General features: G+C 43.4%; 1 protein-coding gene across 3 annotated transcripts in view; it reads left to right on the top strand.

The window, feature by feature from the left end:
- Positions 1 to 3283: 3283 nt before the first annotated feature.
- DHRS7B (dehydrogenase/reductase 7B) overlaps positions 3284 to 13856 on the top strand; it is a 69680-nt gene continuing 59107 nt past the window's right edge. For 2 of the 3 annotated variants that reach the window (XM_063617799.1, XM_055242341.1), the window contains exon 1: positions 3309 to 3388. In XM_063617799.1, coding sequence (XP_063473869.1) covers positions 3369 to 3388 — 20 coding nt within the window. In that variant the 5' untranslated portion in view covers positions 3309 to 3368. Of the gene's footprint in view, positions 3389 to 13856 lie in introns of all 3 variants that reach the window. The other variant, XM_055242337.2, reaches the window with a different exon arrangement.

Here is a 13856-nt window from a genome sequence, read left to right as displayed (position 1 = left end):
GCTCCTTGGGCATTTGGGGTGGCTTTGGGGTTGGCTTTCATGGAACACTCTCTCTGACACCACCTCAGAGAAGGGAATGAGTGCTTTCTTACGATCAAGTGGGGTGGAAGTCCAGGTTCTCCATATGGTTTCCACTGATACCATGCTGGGGGAGAGTCTCCTCACCTCTCGGTGGGAATGAAAATCCAGCCCTCGGCCGGGCGCAGTGGCTCACGCCTGTAATCCCAGCACTTTAGGAGGCCGAGGTGGGTGGATCACAAGGTCAAGAGATCAAGAACATCCTGGCCAATCTGGTGAAACCCCGTCTCTACTAAAAATACAAAAATTAGCCGGGCGTGGTGGCGTGAGCCTGTAATCCCAGCTACTCAGGAGGCTGAGGCAGGAGAATTGCTTGAACCCAGGAGGCAGAGGTTGCAGTGAGCCGAGATTGTGCCACTGCACTCCAGCTTCGGTGAGAGAACGAGACTCCGTCTCAAAAAAAAAAAAAAAGAAAGAAGACAAAAAGAAAAAGAAAAAGAAAATCCAGCCCTCCACTTGTCCTTCTCTGACACCATGCCAGGGAGAGGGGATGGTGGTGCCTCTTTACAGCCTAGCATGGGTGGAAGTCTAGGCTTTCCAAGAGGCAAGCATGGGGATGGGGCCTTTTCTGTGGTTTGGGCTGGATTAGAGCCATTATTGTGTAAACGTTTTCTGTCTTCTGAGGCTGCCCATTTCCTGGTCCTGTGGCTAGAAAGAGAAGGCTTTTCTTAGGGCATTGTCTTTGCCTGTCGGCATTTCCAGGTTGCTTGCTTCCTAGCACCCAGTCTGGGATATATAAAGCAACACCCACCATGTTGTTCCTTGGGTCCCAGGGTGGCTAGCTGGTTTGCCTTCTCTCCAACTTTCGGAGTCTTAGATTGTTTTATATATAATGCCCACAATTTTTAGTTGTACTTAGTAAAAGGAATAGGGAAAATTGTGTCTAGTTCATCTTCCTGGAAACAAAAATCTTCCGTCTTGTTTTCATGGAAGGCCATGGAACTGTGCTAACCACTAGAATCTATTTGTTTTGTTTGTTTGTTTGAGATGGAGTCTCGCTGTGTTGCCCAGGCTGGAGTGCAGTGGCGTGATCTCTGCTCACTGCAACCTCTACCTCCTGGGTTCAAGTGATTCTCCTGCCTCAGCCTCCTGAGTAGCTGGGACTACAGGTACACGATACCATGCCTGGCTGATTTTTTTGTATTTTTAGTAGATGGGGTTTCCCCATGTTGGCCAGGCTGATCTCAAACTCCCGACCTCAGGTGATCCACCTGCCTCAGCCTCCCAAAGTGCTGGATTACAGGTGTGAGCCACTGCACCTGGCCCACTGGAATCTATTTGTATAATACCCTGGCTGTGAAGTTAGAGTTCTTACACTTGCATTTGGCAGATGCAATTCAAATTGGTTACCAAAACATTGAAATGTATCGAGTTGCTTATAAAACAAATTCTATGCAGGATTGAAGAGTGGGTTGGCTAACAGGGTAGCAGGCCTGGGAAATGAACCCCAGGAAACTGACTTAGTCATGCAATGAAGACTCGGGTGTTACCAAGGGAGAGTGTCCAGGTTCTTGGCGTTTTGAACAAACAATTGGACAAAACGCACAAACAAAGCAAGGAAAGAATGATGCAACAAAAGCAGAGATTTATTGAAAACAAAAGCACACTCCACAGGGTGGAAGCCTGCCTAGCAGGTGGCTCAAGAGCCCGGTTACAGAATTTTCTGGAGTTTAAATACCCTCTAGAGGGTTCCCATTTGTTACTTTGTGTACACCCTATGTAAAAGAAGTAGAGGCCTGTGATCAGCCTGATTGGTTGCAAGAGGGGACCAATCAGAGGTCCCTTCAATTTTTCATCTGCCAGGCAGAAAAGTGGGGCAGGTTGCAAAGGGACTAGCTTCTGTTCCTTTTGTTACTTGGGCATGGAAAGTTCGGGTTTTCCTTTTGATTTAGTTCTAGGAAGTCAGCGTGAATTGGCCTTAGGTTCCCTGCCTCCAGACCCTATTTTTCTGCCTTAGGGTTCATATTGGGTTTGTTACAAGGATATTCAAACTTTGTGAACTGCCAAGCAGGAATCTAGAGTTTCTAGAACATTGGAGAGGGGCCAGGAAGGTATAAAAACTTTTGTGAAAACGTCAAAAATAAATATTTAGTTAAAAATAAAATTTCCCATTTTCAGATTTTGTGAATATCTGTAGGAATTTCCAGGATATATTAATTTGCTAAAGTTAATAAAAGCAAGAAACAGAAGGACGTTTCAGAATGCTATTGTTTGTGTAACAAGGGGGTGCTGAATACATAACATAATTGCTTGGTTATGAATAACCTGACTCTGGAAGAACACACATAGCTAATAGCATTGTTACCTAGAGGGAGGTGAAGTGGGTCCTGGAGAACAGAAAGGGAGATTTTCCACCTTACACACATTTGCCATCTTACGAATTTGAACGATAAGAGTCCCCCCGCCGCTTCCTTCCTCTGCCCTGCCCCTTCCTTCGTCTGCCCTTTACTCTCAATATCCTCTTTTCATGCTTTTTTTTTTTTTTAAATCACTTCAGGTCCTTTAAAAAATTTATTTGCAAGAAGTACGTATATATTCTGAATAAAATTCATTTTCAGATATATGTATTACAAATATCTTGTCTGTTCTATTGTCTTTCCCTTTTCTCAATGGGGTCTTTTCGGTGTCTTATAGTTACTGACACCCAATTTATCAGCCTTTTCCTTTAGGACTGGCACTTTTTGTGTTCTGCTAAAACGTTATTTTCCTCTCTCATGGTCATGATAGTCTGCGATTTTATTGTCTAGAGTTGTGTTGTTCACATTCAGGTCTACCATCCATCTAGAATTATTTTACTTGAGATAGGTAGGAGTCAAGGTTCATTTCCCCCCAATCGACCTTCAATTGACCTAGCACTATATATTAAGAAAAACTCTCCTTATTGCATTACAGTGGCTACTTGTAGGAGGAAAAAGTGACTACATAGCTGTGGGTCTGTTTCTGGCCTCTCTCTTTTTCATTCATTGTTTTTACTTTTGTGCCAGTTATCACACTGTTCCGATTACTGTGGCATTATAATCATCTTGATAACTGTATCGTGAATTCTCCAACTATGTTCTTCGCCGAAAGTCGACGGAACACCAACCACGACCGTCGGAATTTCCCTCCGGAAGATGAAGGCACTGTAGCGATGCAGGTGGACCCTATCATATCTCAGGTCCATCGGGTCATGTGTACACCTTGAGGGACGCCCGCCCAACGCGCATGCGCAGCCTCAATGCTGGGTTGGGCGGAGCCTCGCCGGCTGCATACACGTCACTTCCGAGGCGGGAGGATGAAGTTGATTGATTATGGTCTCTCCGGCAACCAGGTAGGGGCTGGGGAAGAAGGAACCTCCGAGATGAGGGGATAGGGTCTGGCCTTGAGCTGAGGCGACTCCCTGGCCTGGGTGAGGGGAAGCGGTGTAATGGTCGAGCTAAGGCCGCGGGCCCTGGGCGGCTTCCGGATCCTCGCGACGCCGAACTCTGAAGGAAGACTCAGCCCAGGCGCTGGGACCAGGGCCCTGGCTCCCGCGAGTGCGTGGCGGGGAAGAGGTCTCTTGAGTCCAGTTTCCACGGCTGGGAATGGGTGTCGCGCCGGGCGCTGTGTGTGAAAGGCCTCTGTGCCAGAGGGCTCCTGGCTGTTTATTCCCGCATTTCTGCGAGACGTAGGGGAGGCTCCGCAGCGTCTGCGAGTGGCAGGACCGAGGGTTGAGCGCTGGGGGCCAGTGGCACCTTAGCCAGTGACGGCGAGTTAGGACTAGCAAAGAAACTCTGGTTTTTCAGAAGGCAGGAGGAGGGTGCTGACTCGAGCGTCCACGGGAATGGCTGTTTGAGATGTCTTGCTCTTCCAATACTTACTACGCGGCTTCCTGGCTGTGTGGCTTCGGGCAAATGTTTTAAACTCTGAGTGTTTCTTCAGCTGTAACTTTGGGAATAACAAGCCCACTCATAAGGTTGTTGTGAAGCGTAAATCAGACTGCGCTTGCAAGGTGCTCAGCTGGTGTCTGGCACATAGTAGGTATTCAACAAATGGTAGCCACATAATGCTCTTTTTTTCAGTTTCCAAACCTTCGGTGTAATGATTTGAGAATCGTGAAGTTACTTTTGAAGTAACGTCTGGATTTCATACACTCATATATTTAGTAAGCAGAGTACTTGCTTACACTGTTGCCGTTTGCAACGTGTCCCCTTTTCTCCATTTCTTAATAACAGTTGTTTTTTTTTAGTGTTTGCTATGTTACAGGCACTGTACTAATTCCTTTACTGAATTACTCAATCCTGTAATAACCCTAATCTTAGGAACTATAATTTTTATTTATGGAGGGAGAAATGGGCTTAGAGATGTTAAGAAATTTATCCAAAGGCATAGATCTATTAGCCAGGCAAGGTGGCACACTCCTGTAGTCCCAGCTATTTGTTGGGGCTGAGGCAAGTAGATTGCTTGAACCTGGGAGACAGGCTGCAGTGAGCCGAGATCACGCCATTGCATTCAAATCTGGGTGACAAAGTGAGACCCTGTCTTGGCCGGGCGCAATGGCTCACACCTGTAATCCCAGCACTTTGGGAGGCTGAGGCGGGCGGATCACCTGAGGTCAGGAGTTCGAGACCAGCCTGGCCAACGTGGTGAAACCCCGTCTCTACTAAAAAATACAAAAATTGGCTGGGCACTGTGGCTCACGCCTGTAATTTCAGCACTTTGGGAGGCCAAGGCGACTGGATCACGAGGTCAGGAGATCGAGACCATCGTGGCTAACACAGTGAAACCCCGTCTCTACTAAAAAAAAATACAAAAAAATTGGCTGCGCATGGTGATGGGCTCCTGTAGTCCCGGCTACTCGGGAGGCTGAGGCAGGAGAATGGCGTGTTTCGGACGGCGGAGCTTGCAGTGAGCGGAGATCCCGCCGCTGCACTCCAGCCTGGGCGACAGTGAGACTGTCTCAAAACAAACAAACAAACAAAAATTAGCCGGGCGTGGTGGTGGGCGCCTGTAATCCCAGCTACTCGGGAGGCTTTGGCAGGAGAATCGCTTGAACCCAGGAGCCAGAGGTTGCAGTGAGCCGAGATTCCGCCACTACATTCCAGCCTGGGCGACAAGAGTGAGACTCCATCTTTTTTTTTTTTTTTTTTTTTTTTTGAGACGGAGTCTCGCTCTGTCGCCCAGGCTGGAGTGCAGTGGCGCGATCTCGGCTCACTGCAAGCTCTGCCTCCCGGGTTCACGCCATTCTCCTGCCTCAGCCTCTCCGAGTAGCTGGGACTACAGGCGCCCACCACCACGCCCGGCTAATTTTTTGTATTTTTAGTAGAGACGGGGCTTCACCATGGTCTCGATCTCCTGACCTCATGATCCGCCCGCCTCGGCCTCCCAAAGTGCTGGGATTACAAGCGTGAGCCACCGCGCCCGGCCGAGACTCCGTCTTAAAAAAAAAAAAAAAAAGTGAGACCCTGTCTCAAACAACGACAACGACAACAACAAACAACAACAACAAAGGCATAGAGCTAGTAAAGGCCGATCCAATACCATGTCACTCCAGAACCTAGGGCTTAGCTACAAATTTCATTCATTCCTTCAGATACTTATTGAACGTTTACAGTGTACCAGCATTGTGCTGGGTGTTGTGGATACAATGATGATCAAAACAGATAAAGCCCCTGTCTTTAAATTGCTTATAAATCTAGCAAGGGAGATAGTAAATATATAAATAAAACTAAATATTAATTATGATTGTGATGCATGCTGTGGAGGACAGTAGAGGGTGCTGTGAGAATACATAATGGAGTCACAGGCATGGGGCGGGGGGTGGGGAATGAGGAGAGACAGGGAAGGCTTTCCCAAGAAAATAATATTTAGCTGAGACTTCAAGGACTGAGTTGGAGTTAAATTGGACAGAGCTATCAGGAGGAGGGAAGGGCATGTGTGAAGTCTTGAGACTAGGAGGAGCTTGTATCTTGTTACTTAAAGACCCGTGTGAGGCTGAATGTGGTGGCTCACACCTATAATCCCAGCGCTTTGGGAGGCTGAGGTGGGAGGATCATGTGAGGCCAGGAGTTTGAGACTAGCCTGGGCAACATAGGGAGACCCCATCTCTACAAAAAATAAAAAATGATCTAGGCGTGGTGGTGTGCACCTGTTGTCCCAGTTACTCAGACGGCTGAGTCAGGAGGATCACTTGAGCCCAGGAGTTTGCGGCTGCAGTAAACTGTGATAATACTACTGCATTCCAGCCTGGGCAACAGAGTAAGACCCTGACTCAAAACAAAAAAACAAAAAAAGAAAAAAATAAGCATTAAACCAGACTGGGATGTATTATGGATAATATACTAACGCAGTTTCTTTCAGAAAAGAAATCCCACCACTTACTTGTATGTAGCTGAGCAGATACAACCCATTATGTAGTCTCAAGATTAATGGTAATTTGTCTTCTTATAAGAAGACTTGACAGCACCATTTGCTGTACATGCTTTCATAGTTCATTCTGAATTCACCTGGTAATTGGGTTGGTCATCTGTGCTACCTAATTACTTTTTTCCAAAGGAAAACATAAAACAGCTCTACGATAGAACAAGTAGTTGAGGTGCCTAGGCTAAACTTCCACAGTGGTAGGGATAGGGCTGGGGCATTGTCTTCCTGGATATTTCCGTTTAAAATAGGGGGTTTGGCTGAGCACGGTGGCTCATGCCTGTAATCCCAGTACTTTGGAAGGCTGAGGAGGGCAGATCACCTGAGGTCAGGAGTTCAAGACCAGCCTGGCCAACATGGCGAACCCCGTCTCTATTAAAAATACAAAAATGTGTAGTGGCACTTGCCCGTAATCCCAGCGACTCAGGAGGCTGAGGCAGGAGAATCACTTGAACTGGGAAGCGGAGGTTGCAATGAGTTGAGATTGTGTCACTGTACTCCAGCCTGGGCTACAGAGTGGGACTCCATCTCAAAAAAATAAATAAATAAATAAATAAACGTATGTATGTATGTATGTATGTATATATGTATGTATGTACGTACGTATGTAAAGGGGGGGTTCCAGGCCCTTCAGAAAAACAGTCCTGGGTTTTACTGTATTTACTGGGTTTAAACAAGCTAAGCTACGGCTAGTTTATTTAGCCTTTAAAAAGATTTGCATACATATCAAAGGGACAGAGGAATAATTTATAAATACTGGGTTTTTCAAAGAAATGCTGTAAGGAAAAGGAAGGAGAGAAGATCTCTTTCCCTTTGGAAACAGGGAAAATTCAGTTTTAAAATTTTTACTATGTTTGCATGACAACTAAAAAAAAATTTACTTACAGTACAGTAAAATGTTGGACTCGAGCAACATCCATAATGTTGGATGGTGTAGGGATTATTCATTCTCACCCCATTATACACATAAGAAACCTTTCTTTGGTAGCCAATGTTATTTTAATGCAAAAATGAACTCTCTATTCTGGAAGGCCATAAGCATGAGGGTGAAAATTGGGATTGAATGGTGTGTAAATTCAGTGTGAAAGCTTCTTGCCACCCACCCAGATAGGAAATACAACAAATTCCTTAGGATTTTACCTGAGCTCTCCCTCCTATCTTCTAAAGTTCCCAGTGACATGGGACTTGGCCATTTAAACTGCTTAGTGGAGGGAGAGGTCTGTGATGGCCGCTGAATTTACTACTGGAGAAGAGTCTTGATCCACACCTCAAGAGAGGGTTCTTGGATCTTGTGTAAGAAATAATTTCAGGCCAATCCATAGAGAAAAGTGAAAGGAAGTTTATTAGAGAAGCAAAGAAACAAGAGAATGGCTACTCCATAGGCAAAGCAGCCCTGAGGGCTGCTGGCTGGCCACTTTTATGGTCATTTCCTGATTATATGCTAAAGAAGGGGTGGATTATTCATGAATTTTCCAGGAAAGGGGTGGGTAATTCCCGGAACTGAGAGTTCCTCCCATTCATAGACTATATAGGGTAACTTCTTGACATTGCCATGGTATTTGTAAACTGTTATGGTGTTGGTAGGAGTGTCTTTTAGCGTGCTAATGCATTGTAATTAGCATATAATGAGCAGTGAGGATGACCAGAGGTCACTTTCATTGCCATTTTCCATTTGATGGGTTTTGACCGGCTTCTTTACCTCGGACTGCTTTATCAGCAAGGTCTTTGTGACCTGTATCTTATGTGACCTCCTATCTCATCTTGTGATTTAGAATGCCTAACCTGGGGATACAGCCCAGTAGGTCTCAGCCTTATTTTACCCAGCCTCTATTCAAAATATAGTTGCTCTGGTTCAGATGACTGATAAATTGATTGAATATTGCTTACCAGTGGTTTGAGCTTCCTTGCTGTACTTAGCTAGTGTTTTATTAAGTAAGGCTATGTTTGTACTAGGAACACTAAGTTCTGAAGGGGATATAAATTTTTCCAGTTTATATGAGCAGCACTTAGTGGTCATTAAATTGGATACTACTACATTAAGAAACTACCGTTGCAGAATTTTCTATGAGTATAGCATTATAATCCAGATTGGTTTAAAATGTTAGCTAAACTGAATCAAAGAAACTGTACTGAGTTCCTGTAAAGCAGCTAGCTTGTTTATGTTCAATTGTTGCTTAGAAGCCTTTGTATTCTGTTTGAGTTGTTAAAAGAAAAACTTCAGACAAATTAAATTCAACAGAGTTTAACTGAACAAAGAATGATTTGCAGATTGGCAGCCTCTGGAACTAGAATAGGTTCAGAGTGACTCTGGGGCAGCTACATGGTTGGATAGTATTTATGGATAGAAACAGCAAAGTGACATACAGAAAATGGAAGTGAGGTACAGGCCAGGCCTAGTGGTTTACACCTATAATCCCAGCACTTTAGGAGGCCAAGGCAGGAGGATTGCTTGAGCCCAGGAGTTTGAGACCACCCTGGGCAACATAGGGAGACCCCATCTCTACAAAAAAAAAAAAAAAAAAAAAAAAAAAATATATATATATATATATGCAGGTGTACCACTCATGCCTGTGGTCCTAGCTACTCAGGAGACTGAGGTGGGAGGATCGCTTGAACCTGGGAGGTTGAGGCTGCAGTGAGCCATGATCACACCACTGCACCCCAGCTTAGGTGGCAGATGGAGACCTTGTCTCAAAAAAAAAAAAAAGGGAAGTGAGGTACAGAAACAGCTAGATTGGTTGCAGCCTAGTGTTTGCCTTATTTGAGCAGTTGGCTGCCTATGACTGGCTGAAACTAGGCTGCTGTGATTGGCTGAGACTGGGCTACTTGTTTTTTTGTTTTGTTTTGTTTTGTTTTGAGACGAAGTCTCGCTCTGTCGCCCAGGCTGGAGTGCAGTGGCGCGATCTCGGCGCACTGCAAGCTCCGCCTCCCGAGTTCACGCCATTCTCCTGCCTCAGCCTCCCGAGTAGCTGGGACTACAGGCACCCGCCACCACGCTCGGCTAATTGTTTTTTTGTATTTTTAGTAGAGACGGGGTTTCACCGTGTTAGCCAGGATGGTCCCGATCTCCTGACCTCGTGATCTGCCCACCTCGGCCTCCCAAAGTGCTGGGATTACAGGCTTGAGCCACCACGCCCTGCCGAGACTGGGCTACTTGTTACAAGAGTAGGTTAAAGTTTGTTTGCACATCCAGTTAGGTTACAGGTTACTAGCTATGGAGGAACATTTAGGTTAAACTTAAAATATGTAAGGAGGCAGCTTTAGGCTAAACTTCTTGTAACAAGGTGATTAGAGCTAAGCTTAGGGATCTGTTCATCTCTTAGACAGTATTAGAATCCTTCCTGTTTAAAGTTCCAACTAAAGGATTTTTTTTTTTTACATGACCCCCTGTTTGATGCACTTAAGAGTTAAGAATGTGGGCTTCAGAGTCTGAATACATTGGTTGAAATCTCTTTTCCATCATTTGCTAGCCATGTGACTTCAGGTACTTTTCTTATTTAGCAAATGAAAGTAACTGTCATACCTACCTTAGGATTGCTGTGAGGATGAAATGAGATCATGGATATGGAGAATGTGTAGTTCAGTGTCTGGCACATTGCAAATACTTAAAAAAGTTAGTAATTGTTATTAATATTTTTCCTTTTCAATAGCTATATATGGTACTGTGAACCCAGAAAATCTGAGACAGGTCTTAGTTAATTCAGAGAGTTTATTTTGCCAAGGTTGAGGACGTGCCCATGACACAGCCTCAGGAAGTCCTGATGACATGTGCCCAGGGTGGTTGGGGCACAACTTGGTTTTATGCATTTTAGGGAAACATGAGACATCAATATATGTAAGAAGTACTTTAATTCCATCTAGAAAGGTGGGACAACTCAAAGTAGGGCCCCCCCCGACCCCCAGGGGCTTCCAGGTCACAGATAGGTGAGAGACAAATGGTTGCATTCTTTTGAGTTTCTGATGAGCCTTTCCAAAGGAGGCAATCAGAATATGCATCTATCTCTGTGAGCAGAGGGATGACTTTGAATAGAATGGGAGGCAGGTTTGCCCTGAACAGTTCCCAGCTAGAAGGAGCCCAAGATATTTTCCTTTCACATTTCCCCACTTTTCTTTTTTAAAATCGTTTGGAGAAAGCATTTCAGAAGAAAATGAATCTCTGGTCTCAAGTTTCATCTGATCTCTCATGGCTAGGATGGTTTATTCCTAGATAGTTAGGTCCTGAAAGCTCATTCTTAGCAGGTGGTGAAGTCTCATGTCCTGTGAAGAGAAAATGGGGGGAGGAAGAGAGAAAAACAAAACAAAAGAACAATCCTGGAAAAATCGATATAGGCCACATTACTCTGAAGTCCATACATTAGTAGGCAGATATGAAAGTGGCTTATGTATGTAAATAGGTTGCCGTTATTTTCTTCTGAAGTTTAAGTTGTCTGGCTTCAGTTTTCAGGGCTTTAAGAAAGCCCAGCTTAGTTTTCAGTGACTCCAAATTAGGAAAAATGGAAAAAAAAAAAAAAAGGAAAAACTGAAAACATTATTTTGAAGACTTATAGCAAGAAAAATTAGAATTCAGTTCAAACTGTAGAAAATAATGAAAATTGAAAAAACATTAGGCAAGACTAGAATCTAACAACAGGTTTACTATACTTTTGAAACATAATTTTTCTCTCTCTAGTTTCCCAATTTTGCCAAAGACAAGTCATGCTAGGACTAGTTTGCTTTATTATACTTGACCTAATTATTTGTATACAGTGCAGCAAGAATAATTTTTTTTTACATAGGCTTTTAAATTGCTTTGATGGAACTTGTTCCATAGGAGGAATCTCAGATAAGACTTTCTAAAGCTGAGCCATGATTTGTGTCATCAAATACCTATGAGCTGGGTGAATTTCCTCTCCTCTTCAGGTTCCAAGATAAACCTGGGGCTTCTGGGACTGTCAGAAAGTGACATTCTTTACTTACCACAGGTCAGAAACCCTGTACATGGACTGTGTACACAAAATATGAGGTCAGTTTTTCCAGGGGCTTTATTGGCTCTTTATGGCACGTTTGATTCCTTAAAGGAAAGCACTCCATTCCAGTCAAAGCCTTGGTAAAATAACCAGTTTCTCCAATTGTGTCCTGTTACAAATGAAAACAGAGTCTTATAGCACTGATGCAAATAACTGTATTGCCATAAGAATACTCATAAATAGTTTCCAGATTCTGTCGTAATCAGGTAGAGATAAACAAATATGCTCCAAATGTTGTTCATAGGAGTATGCTGAATTGTTAAAAGCTGTCAGTAGCTCAAAAGAAAAGTTTTAAGACTCTGAAAAACAAAACAAAGGATCAGCAAACATTTTAAGCAAAAATTCAGTCCATGCAGTTAATTCCTGTTCTGCTTCATACTCGTGAACATTTTAGCTCTCCGTGAGTCCTGAAAGTTTCTCCTCTATTCTGATATCACAATCTCCAAAGTTATCAGAAACCTGCGTTCAGAAGCACCTGTTAGAGTTTTGTAGCTGATTATAAAATCACCTTCTGAAGAGGACCAAAACAAGACAACAATTGTCCGTGGATGACAAAAAGTTTTAGGGCAGCCATAGTCAAAGACACAGTTGACAAGGAAATTTGTTACCTCTGTGACACACAATAATTTTAACATAACAATTATGATTATTACTGATAATGTATACTAAGTTATATCAGAATTATAGGAGTTTCCCATAATTTTGGAACACATACCAATAACATATTTATACAAATACAGCCCAAAGGAAACTGAACACCATTTCATATTTGACAATGCCTCTTGTATAATTTTTGTACCAGATAAGCCAAATTATGTTATTTTTTGGACTTTAGGGAACCTCTAATGTCTTAAAGGATTAATTAGGTCAGAAAAAGACATAATTTATGATTTGATTTGGGAAAGTTTGTCAATATCAAAGGTTTTAAACACCTGATATCACAAAATAGGATCACAGGTCATTGTAAAATAAGTCATTCACTTAACCAAAATGATAAGGATTTCAAAAACAAAGAGGTGAAAACCTTTATTTGTTGAGAGAGAAGAATTAATTTTGCAAACAATAAGCCTTAATAAAACCAGCATGAAGCTAATTAAATTTGTTTTTCAAAATTTTATAAATAATCTATAAGATTTTAATCTTGACCGTAAGATATGGCTTCCATAAGCCTTTTATAACCTTTATTAAGGAGTTGGTTAATGCTTCAAGAAAACCTTACTAATCTGACACAGGGGCCCATATGCTGGTTTTGCATCAGTGTGCCTTTGACATTAATAATTAATTTATAGAGAAACTGAACTTATTTTATCTTTCAATATTGGCCCTTACAATCTTACGTGCCCACCTCTTCCACAATAGTCCCTGGGCTTTGAGGAGTTGAATAGCTTTAACTTCTTGCCCTGTGTCTCAGGAATGCAGTTTATTTTGATTGGCATCTTCTATGGGGCCTGAAGACAAGGCTTTAATTGCAGTCAGTGTTTAAGATTTAGTAAGACTGGCCGGGGATGGTGACTCATGCCTATAATCCCAGCACTTTGGGAGGCCGAGGCGGGTGGATCAACTGAGGTCAGGAGTTCGAGACTAGCCTGGCCAACATGGTGAAACCCTGACTCTACTAATAATATCAAAAAAATTAGCTGGATGTGGTGGTGCACACCTGTAATCTTAGCTATTCGAGAGGGTGAGGCAGGAGAATCACTTGAACCCAGGAGGTGGAGGATGCAGTGAGCCGAGATCGCACCATTGCACTCCAGCCTGGGCAACAAGAGCAAAACTCCGTTTAAAAAAAGAAAAGATTTAGCAAGACTTGGTGTCCTGTTTTAGATCCAGGAGCCAAAGCCCTGTAACTCAATGTCACAAGGACTTTAAAAGCACATACAGGAAGATACATGGAGACTGAATCGCTTGAGCCTGGGAGGTGGAGGTTGCGGTGAGCCAAGATCACACCATTGCACTCCAGCCTGGGCAATGAGTGAAACTATGTCTCAAAAGAAAAAAAAAAAAAAAGAAAAGGTTTTGTGGGGGTTTTTTGTTTGTCTGTTTGTTGTGAGATGGAGCCTTGCTCTGTTGCCCAGACTGAAGTGCAGCGGCCCGACCTTAGCTCACTGCAACCTCCGCCTCCCAGGTTCAAGCGATTCATTCTCCTGCCTCAGACTCCTGAGTAGCTGGGATTACAGGCGTGTGCCACCATGCCCAGCTAATTTTTGTATTTTTAGTAGAGACAGGGTTTCACCATGTTAGCCAGGCTGGTCGTTAACTCCCGACCTCAGGTGATCCGCCTGTCTCAGCCTCCCAAAGTGTTGGGATTACAGGTGTAAGCCACCGCACCCAGTCAAAAAAATTTTTTTAATCTCAGTTTTTTTATTTCTAAGCAAACCAAAGCTTAATAATAAT

The sequence above is a fragment of the Symphalangus syndactylus genome, chromosome 14, assembly GCF_028878055.3.
Source record: "Symphalangus syndactylus isolate Jambi chromosome 14, NHGRI_mSymSyn1-v2.1_pri, whole genome shotgun sequence".
NCBI classification, from domain to species: Eukaryota; Metazoa; Chordata; class Mammalia; order Primates; family Hylobatidae; genus Symphalangus; species Symphalangus syndactylus.
This window is presented reverse-complemented; position numbering and strand designations above follow the sequence as displayed.